Source organism: Saccostrea echinata, unplaced genomic scaffold (assembly GCF_033153115.1).
Source record: "Saccostrea echinata isolate AGI-Se365-2 ecotype Australia unplaced genomic scaffold, CSIRO_AGI_Sech_v1 ptg000002l, whole genome shotgun sequence".
Lineage (NCBI taxonomy): Eukaryota > Metazoa > Mollusca > Bivalvia > Ostreida > Ostreidae > Saccostrea > Saccostrea echinata.
The window spans coordinates 3,081,294-3,103,826 of NW_026889751.1; the positions used below are offsets into that span (position 1 = coordinate 3,081,294).

Below are 22,533 nucleotides of genomic sequence, written 5' to 3' on the forward strand. Positions count from 1 at the left end.
TTTTAAGTGAAGCAAATGAGAATTACTCCGCTTGGCTGAATTGTATTCATTAAGAAATTCTTGCAATTAATTTAATTAACAGTTATTTGATTGACTGAGAATACAAGAAAGAATGTTTTATATATAGAAACAAAATAAAACTGAACGTTTGGCTTAAATGAGCAAAACATGCTCCAAGTCGGATCCTTGCCTGTAAAGCAATATAAAAGATTGACATAAAGATTATTTATATAGCAAATTAGTATGGGTATACTATGGGTCAGTTCTTGTCAGGTAAAATCATCGAGACCATAAAATGGGTAAATGCCTGCGCAAAGTTTTATACTTTATCAGTGACCAAATGATCACAGACAATCAGGATTACTAACGGATATGTTGTAGTTTGTGACAAGTGGCAAATAGCCAAATTGTACAGCCAAGTGGTGAGTGTTGGTAACAAGTACTTCCAAGTTGTTTGTATACCCAAGAGCAGGGTTCTCCATGGGCCGTTTAACGTGGCGGCCCCGCCACAGTTAAATTTTTTAGCGCCATAGTTCCGCCACAGTTAAAATATCAGCCCCACAGTAAGATCGCCGTCGTCAGAAGAATAAATGTATAAATTTATAAATCAACTGAATTTCCAAATTATGTACCGATTTTCAGTTTGTAAAGCTAAACTGTTAATTTACTCGAATTAGGGCCCATTGTTTGGCTTGCACAATCATGCAATTATCTTGTAGACCTCGCTGGACACATGAATGAAAAGAGACAAGCCATTTTTTTTTTTTTTTTTTTTTTTGCATACTTCACGATAATTGCAAATGAAATTTTTAATATCAATTAATTCTTACTTTAATAGTTCTACAGATAACCACGTCACTAAAATTGCATTAGAACTGTGAGTCAAACATGTATCGTAATCGTGTGTTCTTGTAATGTTGAAAAATTAAAAATTCGAGTAAATCCACCAAAATATAAGTTTATGATTCTAAACTGTTTAAGTGGGTTTTTTTTAAATTTACAAGTTATAAAATACTTCAATCTTCAGACTAATAAATGTAAATATATAGATGTTAGCGTCATTGTGTGACTTACATGTACCAGAATTTCCTCTGTCCTATAATGAACACTGTAGGTGTATAAGTTACATTTTGTAAACAAAATTATGAAAAAAGGTTAAATGCTTAAAATGTGTTATTACTGGTACTATTATTTTCAGATTCTAGAAGGTAATATTTATTTATTTTGTAGTGCGTATGTGTTGGGGGTCTTTTTCACATTATATGTTTATTTTGGAAACATCCTAATTTTTGTTTTACGCTATGCTTAATCGATATCTATTAATTGTTTTTAGTATTAAATCTATTAATCAATTTGCCAAATAATTAATGCCATTTGTGTATTAAACTATTGATTTATAGGGGTTGTGTGTTTTCAATTTATTTCCTGGTTTCTTCGCGAATTCGGTCGCGAAATGAAAGCGAATATTATCATTTCGCGTAAGTCTTGCGCCACAGTTAAATTTGAAATGATGGAGAACCCTGCAAGAGGCAAGTGTTGGTACCAAGTGGCAAGCAGCTGAGTTGTTTGTATAGTCTAGAGGTATCACCTTCAGTAAATAAACAGGCATTGAAGATTTACAGTAGTACATGTACTAGGCAAGTGACAACAACATATCAGTATATATTTAATACCTTACACACTAGGAAAGTGTCCATTGTATTTGTATATTATCCTCGTAATTGGTAGAGCGTTCGCTCCGTGATCGGAAGGTCGTGTATTCGAATCACGGCCGCGACTGACCTAAGTCGATAAACCAGAAGTCTCTGATCTGACTGTAGCTCTACTGGTCTGTACGTATAACAAAGGAAAAGCAGCACTTGGATTTGAAACTGTGCAACATGCAGCAATAAATAAAATTGTCTTAATGTGGTCTACTTGTGTGCAAAGTTATATTGAAATCAAACAAAAACTGTAGTAGGAGTAGCGTTTTGAAAGTATTTCACAGAAATTTTTATTTTAGGTAACCATGGCAACACCATTCAATGAAATCAAAAACCAATACACACTTTTATGTATCCTAGTGTAGTCTAATTGCGTGCCAAATTAGATTGAAATCAGACCAAAACTGTAGCAGGAGTATTTTTAAAAGGAATTTTACAGAAATTTCTAATTTTAGTAACCATGGAAAAACCATTCATCAAAATCAAAAATCAATACACACTTTTATGTATCCTAGTGTAGTCTAATTGCGTGCCAAATTAGATTGAAATCAGACCAAAACTGTAGCAGGAGTATTTTTAAAAGGAATTTTACAGAAATTTCTAATTTTAGTAACCATGGAAAAACCATTCATCAAAATCAAAAATCAATTCATAAAATTATGTATCTTATTGTAGTCTACTTATGTTCCTAGTTATATTAAAATCAGACAAACTGTTGGAGGAATTTCACAGATAATTCTATTTTTAGTAACCATGGCAACAACGTTCATCGAAATCAAATACCGATGCACTAGTCGCCCGCGTGGCGCAGTGGTTAGAGCGTCTGCTCTAGAATCGCGAAGTAAGGAGTTGATCCTTACGTCGCGGGTTCAAATCCCACTGTGGGACGTGGAGACCGGTCCTTCGGATGAGACCGTATAAACCGAGGTCCCGTGTCGCAGTAGGTGCTGGCACGAAAGAGATCCCTCACTGCTCAATGGCCGTAAGTCCCGAGTATAGGACAAAATTTGCAGCTCTCCACCGGCAAGTGGTGGCGTCTCCATATGAGTGAAAAACTCGATAGAGGGACGTTAAACAACATACAAACAAAAAACGATAAATTATGTATCTTGGTGTAGTCTACTTGTGTGCCAAGTTATATTGAAATCGGACCAAAACTGTAGGAGGAATACCATTTTAAAGGAATTTAACAGAAATTTCTATGTTTAGTAACCATAGCAACACCGTTCATCGAAATCAAAAACCGATGCACTAAATTATGCATCTTAGTGCCAAGTTATACTGAAATCAGACCAAAACTGTAGGAGTAGTAGCGTTTTGAAAAATTGTTTACAGAGACGGACGGACGACGGACACCTTACTATCGCATAGGCTCTCCTGGTCTCTGACCAGTAGAGCTAAAAATAGGTAGCAGCTATTCCATCGCCAAGCGCCCGGAACTTTGAAGTGAAAGTTGCGGGTCCTTCGGGTGAGACCTTAAAAACCGAGGCCCCGTGTCACGGCAGGCGTTGGCACGATAAAGATCCCTCACTGCTCAATGGCCCTGAGTACCGTTTATAGGTCAAAATTAGAAGCCCTTCACCGGTATATGGTGACGTCTCTATATGAGTGAAAAATTCTCGAACAATCATCCTCGTAAAACTTGGGCAAACCAAGTACGATCCCAAAGGTCTTGCATGTTACAATAAGCAAGGATATTTTTACCCGATTTTTAGCTCACCTCAACGAAGCTGGGTGGAGCTTATGTAATATCTTCGACGTCGGTGTCGGCGTCAGAACTGCTTCGACATCGGAGTTCCAGGTTAAAGATTTTGGAGCAGATTTCTTTTCAAGCAATTCTATGCTTTATATTATTCAGAGATGCATGGAGGATGCTTTTGGATGTTTCATTGTACCAGTCAAAGTTCCAGATACTGCATTCAGCTAACGAATGACCAGGTTAATGTTAAAGTTTCTGGAGCAGGTCTCATTTCCAAATAACTATAAGCCATATATTGACCTCGCATGGATGATACATCTAAGGATTGGATGCCGGATCTGACCTACATTTTCCGTTAGAATGACCAGAATAGGTTTTTGGAGCAGATCTCATTTTAAGTAACTATAAGCCCTATGTTGACCAAACTTGCACAGATGATACATTTAAGCATGCATTCCACCCGACTTGGTTCGGATGCTGGATTTGACCTACATTTTCCAGGTGAGTTACCAGGTTTAAGTTTTTAGAGCAGGTCCATTACCAAGAAACTATAAGGGCTATCCCAATTTAACTTGCACGGAAGAAGCATCACGGGATGAACACTCTCAAACTTGCTTCAGATGCTGGATTTGACTTACATTTTCTGGATGAGTGACTAGTTTTAAGTTTTTAGGTAAGTCCATTCCAAGTAACTGCAAGCCCTATCTGATCAAAATTGTATAAATCTTGCATCTAGGGATGCACACTACTAGATTATTAGTTGAGTATGGGATTTTGCCTTACTTGAAGACAACATTCATTGAGGTGAGCTCTGTATTCTCTGATTACCTATGATTGAAATTCTTAGGCAACATAGCTTCATCTTCCAGTTAATTTTGATTTATACTTCTATGGATCCTTTACAGTGTTGTATTATACTCAGGTGACCGTTAAGGCCTTTGGGCCTCTTGTTCCTGGTATTACAGTAAATTTCCTCATAAGAGGAATAAGAACAAAATACATGTATGGGTATTCAGGAAAAAAAAACATCTGAATTTAAATCAACTATATTCATGTCACTTACGAAGTGGAGGCAAAGTTAAAGATGAACAGATAACTATAATTTATTGTGCTAAGTGCACTTATGAAATTGGTAAAATTGAGTTTAAAATATTGTAGTTTTTGATCTTTTCTATCTTCATTCCCACTACTATTCTGGCTGAAGCTATTCTATTTGTTTTAAAGAAATCATGTTTTGAAATCTGGCATATACTTGATACTCGTGATGGAATGCTCAATCCAACTTCCGCTTGTATCAAATCGTCTATTGTGAAACCTTTATCTGCCATTACAACATCACCTGGTGATAGTCTTAAAAGGAATCCATCGTGCTGAGTAATGTGTCTGTCTGACACATTTCCACCCCACAGTTTTGACACAAAGGTTACCATACCACTTGCTGATACACCAATCAATGTTTGAAGTGTTTGAATGTTTGTATTCGAGCAATGTCATCCACTGTACCTTTAAAGAGGTTTTTTGAATAGAAAAAAATTCTGCGCAGTCAAGCATAATTCTATAGTGTCTGTGTCCATGCTAAAAAGCTTTGGTAAGTTACATAAAATCTGCTCCCTTGAGACCCACTTTATTAAGGATTTGTAGTGGTCTATATATAGAGGAAGTTAATCCAAGTTTCATTACTCGTGATACTGTTGTTTCCCATACCCAGTAAATATCAGCAAGGTGTTCCTGAAGCAATGCTAAACGAAGTCTAATGCAGACCAAGAATTCATCGACTGGTCTCAAGAAATGTTTTCTGCCAGGCTTCTTTACCTCTGGTTCATGATATGACCTCGCCTCTCCAAGTAATTTTCTCAGCACAATAACTCTGCTTCCGCACTGCAAAGAACACCCAAAAATTTTAAAAGTTACAAAACCTGTGTAAAATCTTGCTGTAGAATCATCATCTTTTATATCTTCGTATGTCATTCTAGACGGATCTGCCTGAACTTCAGCATAAACAGGAGACAAGGGGCTACCTGTTGTCTGGGTTGTAACATGTACACAATGCTCTTCTGTTTTTGTGTATGCATTTTTTGAATAAAAATATTCGAGGTCAGTTTGTATTCCAACATCATTGAAAATTGACAAGGGATTATTTTGTGTGTTTTCAGTATCATATTGCCCTGAACTTTCATTTTGAAATGCATTTTCAATTTTTCTTACAAGAGGTCGTCGGGATTTTGTTTCCTTTTTGGGTTTACTTGGAAAAATTGTGTAGAAAAAAATTAGGTTCCTCTGTAAATGTACCCTCAAAGTGGACACTGCAAAGTCTGGTGTGGGCTGTAACAACCAAATTTGCTCTCACATGTCGAAGTTGCTGAATCCAGAGACGTTTAATATCTGCCCTTTTCGCCGACAAGAGGAAGAAATTCAATATTATTTTATTTCCATATTTATCCAATGTTTAAGAAGTATTGCTACATCCAGGAACGCAGCAATATTTTTCCCAATACTGGAAAGTAAAGAAGTAAAAAATGCATATAAAACTAAGACAAAATTATATATACTGAAAGGAAAAAGAAACACAGGGCAACATAATATGCAAGTTTTCTTTTACTGCTTAACCGAAAATTGGTCAGAGGGATATCTTGGTTCCTGTGCATTAAAATCAGTGTTTAGAATTACTCAATGTGTGATTTCACGTAGGGAAAACGGTAAAAGCCGAAAACACGTACATATTGATGACGAAATGGTTTTCAACACATCTCTTAGTACCATTTACTGCATTTATTGCTACACATAAGTTATACATATGGTTTTTCGATATTTACAGACGATGTGCATTTCTTGCAATCATGGTACGGTTGACGGAAGTTCCATGGGGTCTGGCTATTGCATTGCCTAAGGAAGGAAAAAGGCAACAACAGGTTTCTGTGCAGTTTGTTGTGAATTTTTCCACCCATAGAAAGTCTTATCCGTCGTCAAAGGGGTTTCTAACCAACCTTGACGACGACGTTGACGCGTAACAGCGCCACATCATGATCGGGCTATTCATCCTGCCACTTGTATAATCACCATCACATTACCCATAAACTGCTATTATTACAGTAGGCTATGATAGTCGGTACATTCACCCGAAAATTGTAGGAAATCGATTGCGCGATTTTAGTTTGTGATTCAGCTCGTCAACTTTACGTTGGTGTTCCTCTCAATCGCGCACACGTGCGTCGTTTGCCTATTTTTTTTTTCGACATGTTAACCCCGTCGCAATGCTGCCAGGGTTTGTCGACATTCTCGCAAACTATCGAACATCATTTCGCATCGAACATCTTTAGGACTACGTGGACGATAGGATTCAAAATGCCCAAGCTGATTTCAATCAACTTAAGGCTGCCTTGTCGGAAGGGCTGAATAATATCCCTATTAGAAGGATAAACACACTGATAAACTCCTTGCATGGGAGAATCAAGGCTGTGACAGATGCACGAGGGAGACGTGAGATAATGAGAATGTTCACTTTCGGGGGGTACCGTCATACGAGTTTCAATAACTCATGAATTATTGGGGGAAATCAAATGGGATTTTGGTTACATGTTTATTAAAGATGAAATTTAATGTTAGATAGGAATACTGAAAAATACGTCTGAAAAATATAACCTTATTTCACCTAAAAAGTTTACCCTGCGTTTTTTTTTTCCTTTCAGTATTTATAAAAATAAAAAATATATAAAAAAAGGGGGTTACATTTGATTTACATGTATTTTTAAGAATAAATTGTGAATCTAAAATCATTTAACACGTTACTGATTTTTTACTGCGGTTTAAGCAGTGTCTTTTACACAATCTTATGAGTAATCTATGCAAGGAAAAAATAAAAGAAGGGGGGTTAGATTTTCCTATGAACACAACCAACTTCACAGCTCTAAATATTCATCTTTGTCGTGAATGGCAAATAAAAACAACTTCTATACTTATATATAGACCTATTTAAAAATATTGAAAAACAATCTGTTTCGGAAATTACCGTATATACTCGCCTATAAGTCGGATTTTTGGGAGCTAAACTTTGGTCTAAAACTCTATGTCCGACTTACAGGCGAATTATAAAAAGATTGGTATTTTAGAAAGTCAATCCCTCTAATATAAGCTTCAAAAATACAACCGACTTATAGGCGGACCGACTTATAGGCGAGTATATACGGTAACTAGGGCCGATCTTAATTTATGGTTGTTGCATGTGTATTATATTCAAGAACAAAATTTACACTGCTATTATATTAATAAAAATGGAGACAACGAACAGTATTCAAGCTCAAAGTCTATTAAAACGATAAAAATCGGGAGAAGAGCGAACACGGACCTCCAAAAACATCAGAGGTGGGATAAGGTGCCATGGAGAAGTGAGCATCCCCTGTCGACCGGTCACACCCGCCGTGTGCTCATTGTCATGATCGGGAAATAACGGTAAAATCCGTAGACAATAAGATCCATTCATTGCAATATATATCATAAAGACGGACTGCTATTTAAATCTCTTACCTGACCTGTCAACGTCTTCAATGCCGAAGAACCGGTGTAGTTTGCCTAGTGGTAGGGCGTTTGCTTCATGATCGGGAGGCCCGGTTTCGATTCTCGTTCGTCGCGCCGCGTCAAGACCTAAGACGTAAACATTGGTAGTGACTGTTCCTTCGCCAAGCGCCCGGCATTAGAAGTAAAAGTAACGGGTCTTTCGGATGAGACCTTAAAAACCGAGGTCCCGTGTCACGTTAGGCGTTGGCACAGTAAAGAATCCTCAATGCTCTATGGCCCCAAGTGCCGAGTATAGGTCTAAATTTGAAGCCTTTCACCGGCATACGGTGACGTCTCTTTATGAGTGAAAAATTCTCGAATGGGACGTAAAACAATATTCAATCAATCGATGCCGAAGATGTTAACTTTCTCGACGTTTCTCCTTTAGCGATTTTGTGTTTTGACACCCCAAAAGTAAAGAGCTTGCCAGTATGGACAAAAACTCTTTAAAAAAAATAGCGGAATTTGGCCATTTTATACTGAACTTAACCTTGCCTAATGACATAATGTTATTGATTCGACATGGACAGACCCTTGTGTTGTATGCGACTTTATATTGATTTAATTGTGAAACTATAATTTCTATTTATTTACCTCTTGACCTTGTCAGATCTTGACCTTGTTATTTTGTCAAATAAGCCGGTTAATAATAATTAATGCGCTCTTTAATGCATTGTTGATTTCATCAAAGAAGGAATGATCCCAATAATTAAAGAAAAACCTCGGATGCGGAAATAAATGAAGTATTGTAAAAGTTCATTGATTTCTTGAGCACTTCGAAAACAGTTGATGAATGTAAGCAATGCAAACAATTTATACAGCAAAATAGTTCTATTGATTATATAGTGAAAATGCATTAATTCTCCTAAAACTTTCTCTGCTCTTGGGTATTATGTAAACATACTAAGTGTATGGTTATGAAACACCTGTGATAGTAAGAATTTTAATTTCTTCAACTATTTATCAGCGAGGGGAATGTTATTCCGAAAAACAGGTTACTTTACAAAAACTTCATGATTTGAGAGCAATTTCCCCTTGTAAACCTGGTTGCAATCGAAAAATATAGAAATTATTTGATTGGAGCTTTAAAAAAGTGTTTACTCTTTTCAACTTCTGAGTGCAACAATCAAAGCATCGATCTCCTCCATTACAGAAAACTACCATGGATATATCATCTTTTTATTATACTCAGTAAGAAATAGAGCTTAACGGTCAGGAGCCAGGGGTGTTATATATTCCTTCTGTTTATCTTGCATTTGTTGGAACACTTTATAGTTACGGTGGCAATTTAGATGAATTTCATTATGTCGCAACTATAAAGATAATGATGGATAAGACACATAATTCAAAATTTATGACGTTTTCAATTAACTTGCAAAACACAAATAGTCACCAAATTATTATCAAATTTACATTTTAAAATAATGTGATACAAAGTAAAGGACGACAATCTTTTCTGGAAAAATGAATTATGGAGATAACGAACAGTACACTGTAAAATTGTGTTTAGGAAATAAACACTTCCATAACGTGTTTAGATCTAAACATGTATAGTATTGTGTAACAACTAAACACATGTCTAAATACGTTTTATTTATAAACACATTTAGAAATTAAACACGTTTTACTGCAAAATGAAAATGACACATATATTTGAACGTTAATTTGAGCGGCTATCGAAACAAAGAAAATCACATATAACCTAAAAGAGATATCAAAGAGAGCTACTGATAACCCAAGGAATAACCGTGAAAAAATAGTGAAATACATTGGAAAGGCGCATCTTATAAAGTCCTGCAAATAGATTAAAGGTTGGTTGCTTTTCTGTAGGTGGCAGGGGATAGTTTCGTACTAAAGACCCGTCAAATTTCTTAATAAACTGAGATATCCCCTGTTTGATGTGATATTTTATTTAGAAAAATGATTAGAATAATTATGGGACACATTTGCAGTGTAGCAGAGTGCTTGCTGAAAAAAAATGATGTGCAACATGTAGGTGTCACTATGACGCTTATCATATACAGAGTTGTAAATGCGAAACTATGACACGTGGTCAGTTGCAGAGGAAATTCAGCTGTAAAGCAGTAGGCTTTAGAAGGTGTGTATCTCAGAGGGAAGGTGAATGGCCCCATATCAATTGCTCGCTCGGGCCTGGGGGTGGGTTGTATGGGTGCGACTGAGGCCCAAATCTTGGAAAAACAAGCCAAAATTTGGGGAGTCCCCAGGTGCATTTTTGGTACATGTGCACGCTAATAGGCAGATTACATGTAATTTGTTGACATATTTTGTGAACCATGGGCATATGAATTGTAATTAATTAGCCCCTGGAAAATTGTCCCCATGTACATGTTTTTATGGATCGCATATGTATATGTGTACCCCCTCGGCACATGTTTGGCATTAAAAAAACTATCCTCTGCCACCTTACATGAATTCACCACGATGAGCAACTTATATAAAGTTAACTTCGGATATCTTGAATTAGTTCATACCCTTGCCGGAGAGGAGTAAATATTAAATTTATATTGATATCAGTATGATAGTTTTACTAAAACTTGAACAATTATGTTTATCAAATTTGTTAAATTTAAGTGAGTATGGTACTTTTATTTAAATCTGATTTTGTATCCTATAGGTTAAATAAATAGTCCAGATCGAGCTCATTTAGCAAAAAATATATGTATGCTGTATCTGAGGACCCGGTGTCATCTGCAAGTGCAAATTTTTTTCCATAATCAGTACCTAGAATCTTAATTTTGTGAAGACTACTGAGTAAAATCAACAGTTTTGAATACCTAAAATTATTCTTGTGCATTCGCTATGGATTACTTTTGGCATTTGTGGGTACAAATCATATTTGGTACCAGTGAAGAAGTTACTGAAAGTTAATCAAATTTGATATTTTTTGTGATGGACAAGAGGAGAACTGTCTGCAGCCAATTGATATTGTAATTAATTATAAATATCTATTCAAATATACATTTTATCATTTTTATTTAAAATATTTTTAATAAAGCCTATTTGAAATAATCGGTAAAGTTTTGATATTGTGCTCTTTAAGAATTCAAACATCTGTGTGCTTAGAAATTAAACATATCTAAACACACAAGTGTTTAAATTCTAAACACTTTCTCATACATGTTTAGAAATTTTACATGTTTAGGAATTAAACATCTATACTTATAAATAAATAAATTTTGCGAATAAACTTCGAAACGCTTGCACCAGATTTCATACTTTCTTCTCAAAGAATACACAAGGTACATGTATGAGGTGATGTCCGTAAACTATATTAAGATTTCACTCGCATAGTTATTAAATTTAATTAAAAGTCTACTTTCATTTTCGATAAACAGCCCTGAAATCGCAAAATAGAGTACTGTGGTTGTTACGGATGGCGGATTTAAGTTACTGTCAATTTTTAATGATTTGTTTGTTATTGTTTAACGTCCCTCTCGAGAATATTTCACTCATATGGAGACGCCACCACTTGCCGGTGGAGAGCTGCAAATTTTGACCTATATTCGGAACTCAGGGCCATTGAGCAGTGAGGGATCTTTTTCGTGCCAGCACCTACTGCCACACGGGACCTCGGTTTATATGGTCTCATCCGAAGGACCTGTCTCCACGTCCCACATTGGGATTCGAATCCGCGACGTAAGGATCAACTCCTTTCTCCGCGACTCTAGAGCGGAATAAAAGCATCCGAAGTACAATATCTATAACATAGTATAACAGGTATCAAAATAAACATCAATTCATGAAATTCATATTTTTCAAGTTTTTGCAAAAATAAGGGAGGGGGTATAATTATCTACTTCTGCTCCGAAACTAACTGCTCCGAAACTAACTGCGGAATTTTAAACAAAGTATTTTTCCTGCTGTTAGACTGTAATTAACTGTCATTAGAAACTAGAATGTATTTTCTTGGAATTGTTCCGTCAGTATTGGTAAAAATTCAATTCAATACGCGGGATTTCATCTAGTATTAATAAAAAGGATATGACAACAAAGTGTATATAAAAGTGTTTGGATTCTAAACATATTTTTACAGTGTATACAAGCTCAAAGTCCAGGAGCAGAGCAAACACGGACCTCCAAAAACATCAGAGGTGTGTTCAGGTGCCATGGAGGAGCATCCCCTGCCAACCGGTCACACCCGCCATGTGCTCCTTGTGATGATCGGGTAAAACGGAAAATTCCGTAGACAATTCAGTGTGTAAATAAAGACCTAACAATTAGTATGAAAAAGTCAGTCAGCATTGGACTTAACGATAGGCTGTATTTGCTGACAAGGTCTTTGTATCGACCATAATAAAACTTGCGAAATGATTTCAAACGAGACTGTTGATATCCTTGTTTTATCAATTTGTTTGTCAATAGCTTGAAATTGTTCATACGTAGAGCATGCTCTTGCGTATCGAATCAACTGGGAGACTAAAACCCATATGCAGGTGTTAAGAGTATATTCCTACATAAGTAAGGAAAGCTGACGATTGAAAAATTGAAGTCATCACGCTTATCATAAAGCTTTGTTGTTAGGTTATCATTAAAGTCTTTTTCTAGTAAAATGTCCCAATATGAAACATGTGTCAGACTCTGTGGTATCTTTAATTTTAAGCTCACTGGGATATATTGAGTTGACATATGAATTGAAGTAACCATTTTTAATTGATAATTCGTTTTCGATATATCTGAATGTCGAGTTGAAGGTCACAGCAAGTGTTTTCTTCTTCTCAAGAAGTTTTTTTTTTAAAGAAATTTTTGAATAGATTCTGCTTCATATGAATACAAAAATAGTTCTGCTAATAAGGGGCACAATTGTACCAATGGAAATTCCAACAGATTGTTGAAAGACCTGATCTCCAAAAACTTCATACATACTGTATAGTCAATCAAAAACTCAAGCATCTTTTTAACAACTTCAGAGTACTTGTGTGTACAAACAGAATGCTTTTTGCAAATGACCAATTACAAGGTAAGTATATTTACGAGTTCCATTTTTATTGAAAAAGCAGCAGTCTATGATGTTAAAAAGCCTGGACTTTAATTTATCGTGATGAAAGGGCTATCTGTATTGCAGGGGATATAGTCACTGCTGCAAGCAGTGTACTGAGTATCGAAAATGTTGACAGACTCATTTTTATGAAAAAAATTGTAATACATTAATGGTCCATTTCTGAAGTCCTGAGTGTTTTTTTTTCTAGTCGAGTAACTTAAGTGTTAAATCGTTATTATGTTTATTATTGAATAACTTTGGAACCCTTGATGTATTTTCATGACACACAACAATCTGATGGAATACGTTATGTATTGTATCGCATCTCCCGTATCGTGATTCGTATCGAATTGGCTAGGTTCAGTATTGCCCTATAACTGAAAAAAATCATACAAGATGAAGTTTTCCATAAAAACATACAAAGAATTAAAAGATTCCTCGATATACTGCAAGGTTTACTTATTGTGGCATAAAAGATTATTGTGGCTCCTAGAGTTACGTAGTACATTCGCTTTCGGGCATTTACAGGTTCTGTTGAAGTATCCACTTTTACAGGAACATTCCGTGAAGCCTTGCCCGAAGGTGACATTGGTCAAACATTGATTTCAACAGATTGATGGTATTGACTACTAGCAATATTTTCTGGCAAATTCTTACAGCATTTCATTCCTTCATAATTAAGAACACAATTGAATTATTCTTTAATAAGTGCCTTCGATGGAAACGGAAACGAAGTATCGAACGGAATCTTCCTGAGATTCCCTTTTCTTTATTAAGTTTTCAATACATATCTCCAGATTTTAAGACTATAAATATGCAAACAGATTTAAGTATGATAGTAAATCTATAGAGGTCTTGCTTAATTATGCACATGACATATGCAAATACATGCACTCTACTTTATTATGAACTTTATCCTTTTATATAAATATATATCTTGTAGAATTTATTAATTTATATTAAATCTCAAAAACAGCACAAATTATTCAGTCATTAAATATGAAGGGCTATCAATTATTTAAAAAAAAAAGAGCATGTACATACTTCGAAAACAGATTATAACTATCTCCTGTCACTTAGGTAACCTTTTGCTATCTGTTTCGTCCGTTGTCACGCACTTACATTTGAACATTTTCACCTCCTTTTCTTGAACCACTGAAACTTTGGCACAGAACATCTTTGAGAGAAGGGGAGCAAAAGGTGTGAATTTCATGATTCCTGCCTCCCCCCCCCCCCGGGGCTTAGGGCTAAAGCCATCAAAATTAGGCCATCTTTGAAAAATTGTTTGTCGGCCCGACTCCCAATTATTTATTTTGAATTTAATAGCTTCTGAGTCGAGGGTTTTGGTGTGAAAGTGGGGGCTGTTTTGATTATGTAGTGAAAATGCATTTATTCTTTGAAAATATTCTCTGCTCCAGGGTATATAGCAGATAAACTAAGTGCACTGTTATGAAGTTAAAGAGTGCTTCTTTCAAATTTTAAAAATATGTGGCACCAGGGTTAGGGGTTCTGTTTGAGGAGGACTCTGGTGTTTATATAGAGAAAGTGCATTATCTTTTTGAAAATGTTCTCTGCTTCTAGGCATCTAAGGAGCAAACAGAGTATATAAAGTTGTAACAAGCAAGGGTATTAATACCAGATTTCTGAAATTCTGCACCATTTGATCAATTTATTGATTTATAGTCTAGTGAAAGAATTTATCCCCTTTTCCTATTCACCTATGATAATTAATTACTGTAAATAATGTAATTGAGAAATCAATTAAATAACACAATTATACTAAAATTTTATGATATTTAATATAAAAAGTACTTTCATAATTTTTAATGGTGAGGTAGACAATAGATAAATAAAAATAAGACAAAAATACCTTATCTTTGTACATGAAATGTTTTTCAAGGACTCGGAGGGGCCAATGTGACAGGGCATGAGATTGATTTACTAACAGTGCTCAAAAACATTTTTTAGTCAGCATTGGGATAGTGACAAATGAGGGCAAGCTAAATTAATTATTTTGCTGATCCCTAGTCATCCAATTTTTCTTCCTTTTGGGCATAGATGACTGTTAAGGCCCTTGGGCCTATTGTCTTTTCGTACATGTAATAATTGCTTGTCTTGCTTATTATTTTGATACCAAGTACAGTGTTCTTGCGTAAAAAAGCCATTTAAAATGGAAAGATAATCAACCAAAGATCTGTGGGCTGTTAAATGTGTGTACAGCCTATTCAGAGAGCTACATGTACACTCTACTCACTGAATATTACTCGGTAAGGAAAAGATTTAAATTGTTGGACATCAAAAATAATGGTTCATAATTTTAAATTATCTTACCAAAACACTGAAAAACGTGTGATAAAAAGTGTTGAAAAATTCAATAAATACATGTATTTCCTAACTGAAAGCAGGAAACACTTTTAGTTAGTATTTCCTACGTATAGTAGGAATTTCGTGTAGTTCCTAAAATTCAGAAAATACATGAAATTCCTGATTACATGCACATATTTACTGTGATATATACCTAAAAATAAATCATACAGTTCATCAAGTTGATAACTTTATTTTCATTTCTGACCAATGTTTGATTATCAGCTATCTCCAAAGAAATAAGAGAGGGAGGGGGCCGGTTGGTTGGTTGCAGTGCCTCTATAGATTCGAAGCGTACAATAAATTCTCCAAAAAATCACAAAATTATCTACATCCTTTTAACAATGTGTTAACTTTATTCCTACCACTAAATTGAAATTATAAATTATACCATTAAGGAGGGGAAATCATACTTAGGTTGATAATAAGGGAAAATGGCTCTAGGATTCAATTTCCCACCTTGGAAAGTCTGCTCTAGAGCAGGATTTCTCCACTTCCACAATTCCGGATAAATCCTTCTCTATAATATTGGCATATCATATTTATATATTTGAAATGCATTTTGCAATGTAAAATTGGAAAAGAGTACGTCTGTATTTTTACCAATTGGTCTTTGAAAATTGAAATATTTTTAGAAAAAATCATACATTGCGCAGAGACATCTGATTGTTTGAATTTACATCTCAAGTCCGGAATGTTATATACTATTCTGTATATTAAGAAGGGAAAAGAATAAGAAATTAAAAGTTTTTTCAACGATGGTTACTCATAATAGAAACAATGTAATAATTTCAAACTAAACTACATTCTCTATATACCCGAAATGATGCTCTTTTAAAAAAAATTCCAACACGGATTCTTCCCTGTAAAACCTTTTCTTATCTTTCAAGTTTGCTTAATTTTTGTTGAATTTTTTTTTCTGCAAGCAAGCTTTTACACAAATTTGAGAGGTACTTACCTAAGTAAAAATTTGACAACAAAGTGATTGGAAGATTAAAAATTGCAACAAGAATATCCGCTACAGCTAGGTTAACAATGAAGCAGTTAGTCACAGTCCGCATGGCCCTGTATCTGAACACAACTGTTACCACCATAAGGTTTCCAAAAAGAGCACACAAAAACACGACACTGTACGCAATTGAGTAAATAGCAATCATATATGTTGGCTGTTTAAGAATAAACAGATGTTTTACACTGACATTACTTGCATTTCCGTTTGGACTTTGAGGTGTATCTTGCAAAGTAAAGTAAGATAACGTGGAAGTCATGTTGGAATCACAAATCATGTTATGCTTCTATGTCCGTGATAATATATAATGGCCCATCCTTTGTTAGAAATTGATTAGTGAGTTGCTTTATCTCTTCGAGACAACACGTGGTACTGATGGACAGCGTAGCGGAAATATAATGAGCGAAACTTCCGAGATGTCACTCTTTTAAATCACCTTCAGACCATTACAGCTCTTGAGTCGTTCTGGCGTCCACAAAATTCGATATTCGATTTATACAACTGTATTAGAGATCCAGTACTTTTGCATCAATTCAAAAAGTCGGTATATCTAGTCATTATTGCCCTTTTATATTATCTAACTAACACCTTGTTCTTATCGTTTAACCGAGCTGCCAAAGACATCTACAGAACAATTACAACTCCGAAGGCAATTTATATCTCTGAAGAATATAATGAAATCTATAAACCCCTGGTCTTGGATTTCCCAAGAGCATTTGAATATATTCTTAAAAGATCAAAGGTAATCAAATATGATTCAACGCAAGACAGTTCACTTAAACGTTTTTGATGGGCGACACGCACAACTTAAGACAATAATTATCTCCAAGAATGACCTCGTCTGCAAAACAATAAAATTCAACCACACTGAAAATTCTTTACCATTCTATCATTTTACTAGTTACCGGATTTCGAATATTACTATGGTTATGCTAAAAATAACGAGTGTATAAATTGTGAACATATAAAATAACCCCTGTAATTTTTCAAAACAGATTAAAATCTGTGAAAGGTTTCACATTATTAAAGCTTTCTACAGACATTACTGATAGAAGGAATATATTCTTGGAGTTTATTAAAATTTGTATAAGGTTTTCTAAATCCCAGTTCAAACTTAGGTAGAGAACATGCAATATACATTTGACATAAGAGGCCTATGATACTTATCGCTCACCTAACATAGAACAGTCTTTTCAGACAACATTTAGCTGTATTGATAAGCATGAATACTTTAGTTTGTTGGCTATGCCTTTCCGCTAAATTAAGATAGCAATTTACTAGTATCTGAATATTTACAGCTACAATATTCGAAAAAAACTTAATTTCCTCAACGATTTTCGAGTTAGCTGTCACAGAATCAAATTTGGTTTTATGAGAAACAATGACGTTATAGTTGTTATTTTATTGACGCTCAAACAGTGACATACTGCGCCAATCCGGCTTTTTATGAGACACTCAATTCCAATCCCTGATGCTTAAAATGTTGAGGAAGACAAAAAGTATACTGGAATTATCGCACAGCCTGCTTATCTACTCTTCGGTTGATAGATTTTCAAGCTTCGGATTAAGGCAATAACAAAGAGTCATTGACTCGTGCGTGGGGTCCTTATTTACTGAGAATGGTTGTGAAATTGTATCCACTTCTTTCTATTTCTACTTTTCGGAAATATGAATCTTTCATGAATAGCCTGCATACAACTTGCATACAACCTGTGCTTTCATTTAAGATCCAATAAGGGGATTAAAAATCTCCGTCAGTAATGCCCTTATCTATTTTTGCATTGATTTTTTCCTAACATTCAATTTTCGGCCTATGTTTGATTTGCAAAATGCATGTACTATTTCTATGACATACTAAGTTAACCTTACTCGCAATCATAAAAATGCGCACCCTGGAAGTAGAAGCAAGCCGAAAATTACGCCATTGATGGGAAAAAAACCCTTTTTTTACTATTATTAAACATGAGTAAATGCTACTCCAGCATGCTAGAGGTTCATGGCGAGATACTTTTGACTTGGCGCCGCTTGACCTCTAGCATCCGATGTAAAAATTCTTGCCGCTGAAACCCCAAGTGAAAATAAATTGTTTAATTAAAATTTCAGGCTTTAAACATTAACGAATGACACGAAACAATAAAATATTCACTATTTCCGATAAAACTTACACATAAAACAATTGTTAATCTCTCGTTTTAATTAGCGATAAATCTATTATTTTTAAAATCGTTGGAGAAATCGTCTGTTTCAAATTCGGGAATGGAATGCAGAAAATCTGAAGAAACGAAACTAGTTTTCCGCTATGAAATAACTTAAATTTTCGTTTTCTGACTAGCAATCTGCTAAATTAACATGAAGTCATATCGACAAATTGAAATAATGACGGCTTTAATTAATGAACAATGATGCAAGATTTCTTGTGACTTTTATACCCCATGCAAACACGTAGTTACTTGAGAATTACTTGTTTACAGTTTAACATAATATGTTCCGCCCAAAATCTCAGGCGGAACGATCTCGTTAGAAATGGCCTTCGGATGTAAGAGTCCGAGGTATATAAGGATCGTAAGGACGTTAACCGAGGCTCTTACTTGTAGGAGTAGGTTGTGCCATACATGATTGATTGTTGTATGTTGTTTTACGTCCCCTTTTCAAAATATCACTACATTAAATCAAAGTTATCAACATAGTAATTCAATGTTTTTCATAGTGATTACTATAGTATTTCAAAGTTATCACTATAGTGTCATAGTTATCACTATATTAAATCAAAGTGTCAAAGTTATCATTATAGCTTTCATTGTGCCAAAGTTATCACTTTAGTTAACAATAGTAAATTATAGTTAAGTATAGTTTCCTATCGTATATTTGGGTCACCTGAGTCAATCAGGTGACCTATTGCTATTCGTTTACGTCAGTCCGTGTGTTTTCTGCTTCTTCTCTAAAACCGCTGGACAACTTTCAGCCAATTTTAGCATATGGCACCTACGGGTGAAGGAGAACAAAATTTGTGATTTCATGGTCCCTGCCCCCTGGGGGCTGAGGGGTAGGGCTAAAACCATCAAAATTAGTGCTCTCTTTAAAAATCTTCTTTACTTCTGGACATCAAGCAGTCAAAATGTTGGCATGATTGTAATAAGCATTGAGCCCTCTACTAAAATTTTGAAATTCATGGCCCCGGGGTCAGGGGTTCTGGAGTGAGGGTGGGACTTTGTTGATCATATAGTGAAAATGCATAAATTCTTTGAAAATCTTCTTCTCTGCCCCTGTATATAAAGAAGATAAACTAGGTGCATGGTTATGATGATCAAGGGTGCCTCTTCTAAAATTGTGAAATTGTTGCCCCAAGGTGAGGGGTACAGGGGGGGGGGGGGCTCTGTTGATTATATAGTGAAAATGCATTATTTCTTTGAAAATCTTCTCTGCTCCTACAGATAACACCAAGTATATAGTTATGATGAGCATGGGCACTTCGAAAATTATGAATATCTTGGCCCCTGGGTCAGGGATTCTGATGTTAGGGCGGGACTCTATTGATAATATAATATAGGTAAAAAGTTATGATGAGCAAGGGCAACTCTTACAAAAACTGTGAATATCTTGGCCCCTGGGTTGGGGGTTATGGTGTTAGGACTGGGTTCTATTGATTATATAGTGAAAATGCATTAATTTTTTGAAAATCTTCTCTGCCTCTTGGTATTTAGTAGATATATTTAGTGCATTGGTATGATGATCAAGGGTGTCTCTTCCTGAGAAATTCGTGTCCCCAGGGTCAGGGGTTCATGTGGGGGTCTACCGGTATTTAATATGTAGTGGAAATTCATTTTTTTAAAAATCTTCTTCTCTGCCCCTGGGTATTTAACAGAAAAACTAATTGTATGGTTATGACGAGCAAGGAAATCTTTTCTTAAAGTTTAAAATTCATAACCCTGGGGTCAGGGATTTTGGTGTTAGAATGAGAACCTTTTGAATATAGTAGAAATGCATTATTTCTTTGAAAAGCTTCTTTTCTGCCCATTGTTATTAAGGAAACATACTAGGTGCATAGTTATAATGAGCAAGAATTCTTCTTCCTAAACTGCGAATATCCTGGCCCCTGGGTCAGGGGGCTTTGGTAATAGGGTGGGGCTATATTAAATCTGTCGTGAAAATGGATTATTTCCTTGAAAATCTTCTTTGCTCCTGGGCATCTAGGAGGCAAATGGAGTACATGTATATGAAGTTGTAATAAGCGAGGGATTTTAAACAGATTTTGAAGTTCTGTACCCTTTGGTCAGTTTATCGATTTCTACTAAAAGAAGTTATTCCCCTTTGCTATCCACCTGAAGTAGTTAATCACTGTAAAAAATGTAACTTAAAAAGGTCAATTGAATAACAGAATAATACAAGAGATTTTATAATATTAAGTACAAGTACTTGCATAGTTTTTAATGGTCAGGTAAACTTTTAAATAATACTTAGTAGATAAATAAAAATGGGACAAAAATACTGTATCTTTGTACAGTAAACAATCTTAAAAGACTAAGAGAGGCAAAAATACTGTATCTTTGTACATTAAACAATCTTAAAAGACTAAGAGAGGCCATTGTGAGGGAGAATGAAATACGTTAATTAATAGTGCTCTAGAACTAATGTTTTCTTTAGCCTATGTAAGGATAGTGACACATGGGGGAAAGTTTAGGCAAACAAACAGATCAACTTTAAAATTTGTTATTGATAACTAAATTAATATATATATTTTGCTGATCCCTGATCATCCTATTTCTCTTGCTTTAAGGCAACATAGCTTTTATATTATTTATCAGCTTATTTTGTTTTAATCTATGGATCGTTACATTACACTCAGGTGACTGTTAAGGCTCTAGGGCCTCTTGTTTTTGTATATAATATAGACATGAAAATAATTGGGTGTTTTATTTTTTATTTTTTTTGGTACTTTTTATTTATTCTCTACGCCTAGTTCACGTTAATATTGATGTCTTTGTATATGTAAATACTAGCATTTTTTCAACATCTTTACAGTAACATGACCTTGACTTTTTCGTCGAGCTACTTATACATAACTCTTAACATTTACAAGTCATGTAGGATTGTTGACGAAAATCGTAACATTACAAGGCATGTGTGATTGTGGAAGAAAATGTAATTTTTCGTTGAAAGTGAACGATGTTCTTCATACTGTCGTGTTTTAAGCATTCAATTGTGCTGATTGGGTAAATATGAAAGATATGAGTTGAACTCATCATGTGCTCTCATCCATAATCAATGATTAACGTAAGGGGCCTAAAGTTTGATTATCTTCGCATAGTATATATTTAATCTCATTGTAACGCGCCATTTGATTGGATAAAAATTTACTTTCTATCGTATTTACTGTGTTGCTTACGTCACAATGACTTGCGTCAAAAACGTATCGATCTGACTGACGTTACATTTAATTTTTTTTTTTTTACAATTACTTTTTTACCGCTTTGCGGTTTATAAAGCGTAAACTGGCCCAACCCAGTTTATATCGTATAAATTGGATATCTTTTAAATTCATTCTTTACTTATGCCCCCCTTCGAAGAAGAGAGGGCATATTGCTTTGCTGCTGTCTGTCGGTCCACCAATAGTTTCCGTTCATTTTCTTCACAGAGGTTGCACGTACTGAAATGAAATTTGGTATACAGATTTATCATAAGAATATCTAGGCGAAGTTCTGTTTTGGGTACGATCGAGCAATTTTTGACAAGAGTTATGTCCCTTGGAATTAGAAAAATTCTAATTATTTGCAGTTTCACTTCATTTTCTTCGCAGAGGTTGCAATATACTGAAATAAATTTGGTATAGAGATTTATCATAAGAATATCTAGGTCAAGTTCTGTTTTGGGTACGATCGAGCAATTTTTAAGAGAGTTATGCCCCTTGGACTTAGAAAAATTCCAATTATTTGCAGTTTCCTTCATTTTCTTTGCAGAGGTTGCACATACTGAAATGAAATGTGATATACAGACTTAATCATAAGAATATCTAGGTCAGGTTCTGTTTTGGGTACGATCGAGCAATTTTTGACAGAGGTATGCCTCTTGGACTTGGAAAAATTCCAATTATTTGAATGGGGGGCATACACAAACATTTCTTGTTAAATATGATTTACCATTAAGTAAATGTGAAGATAGAAGATATGGAGGTCGAATGCAAAGTAAACACGTGGATCGTTCGTTTGTGAAT

General features: G+C 35.1%; 1 protein-coding gene across 1 annotated transcript in view; it reads right to left on the minus strand.

Annotated features, from left to right (window-relative positions):
- Positions 1–16,761, minus strand: part of LOC133205218 (neuropeptide SIFamide receptor-like) — a 41,208-nt gene extending 24,447 nt beyond the window's left edge. The window contains exon 1 of the mRNA XM_061340984.1: positions 16,275–16,761. Coding sequence (XP_061196968.1) covers positions 16,275–16,602 — 328 coding nt within the window. The 5' untranslated portion in view covers positions 16,603–16,761. The remainder of the gene's footprint in view (positions 1–16,274) is intronic.
- Between the last annotated feature and the right edge of the window lie 5,772 nt (positions 16,762–22,533).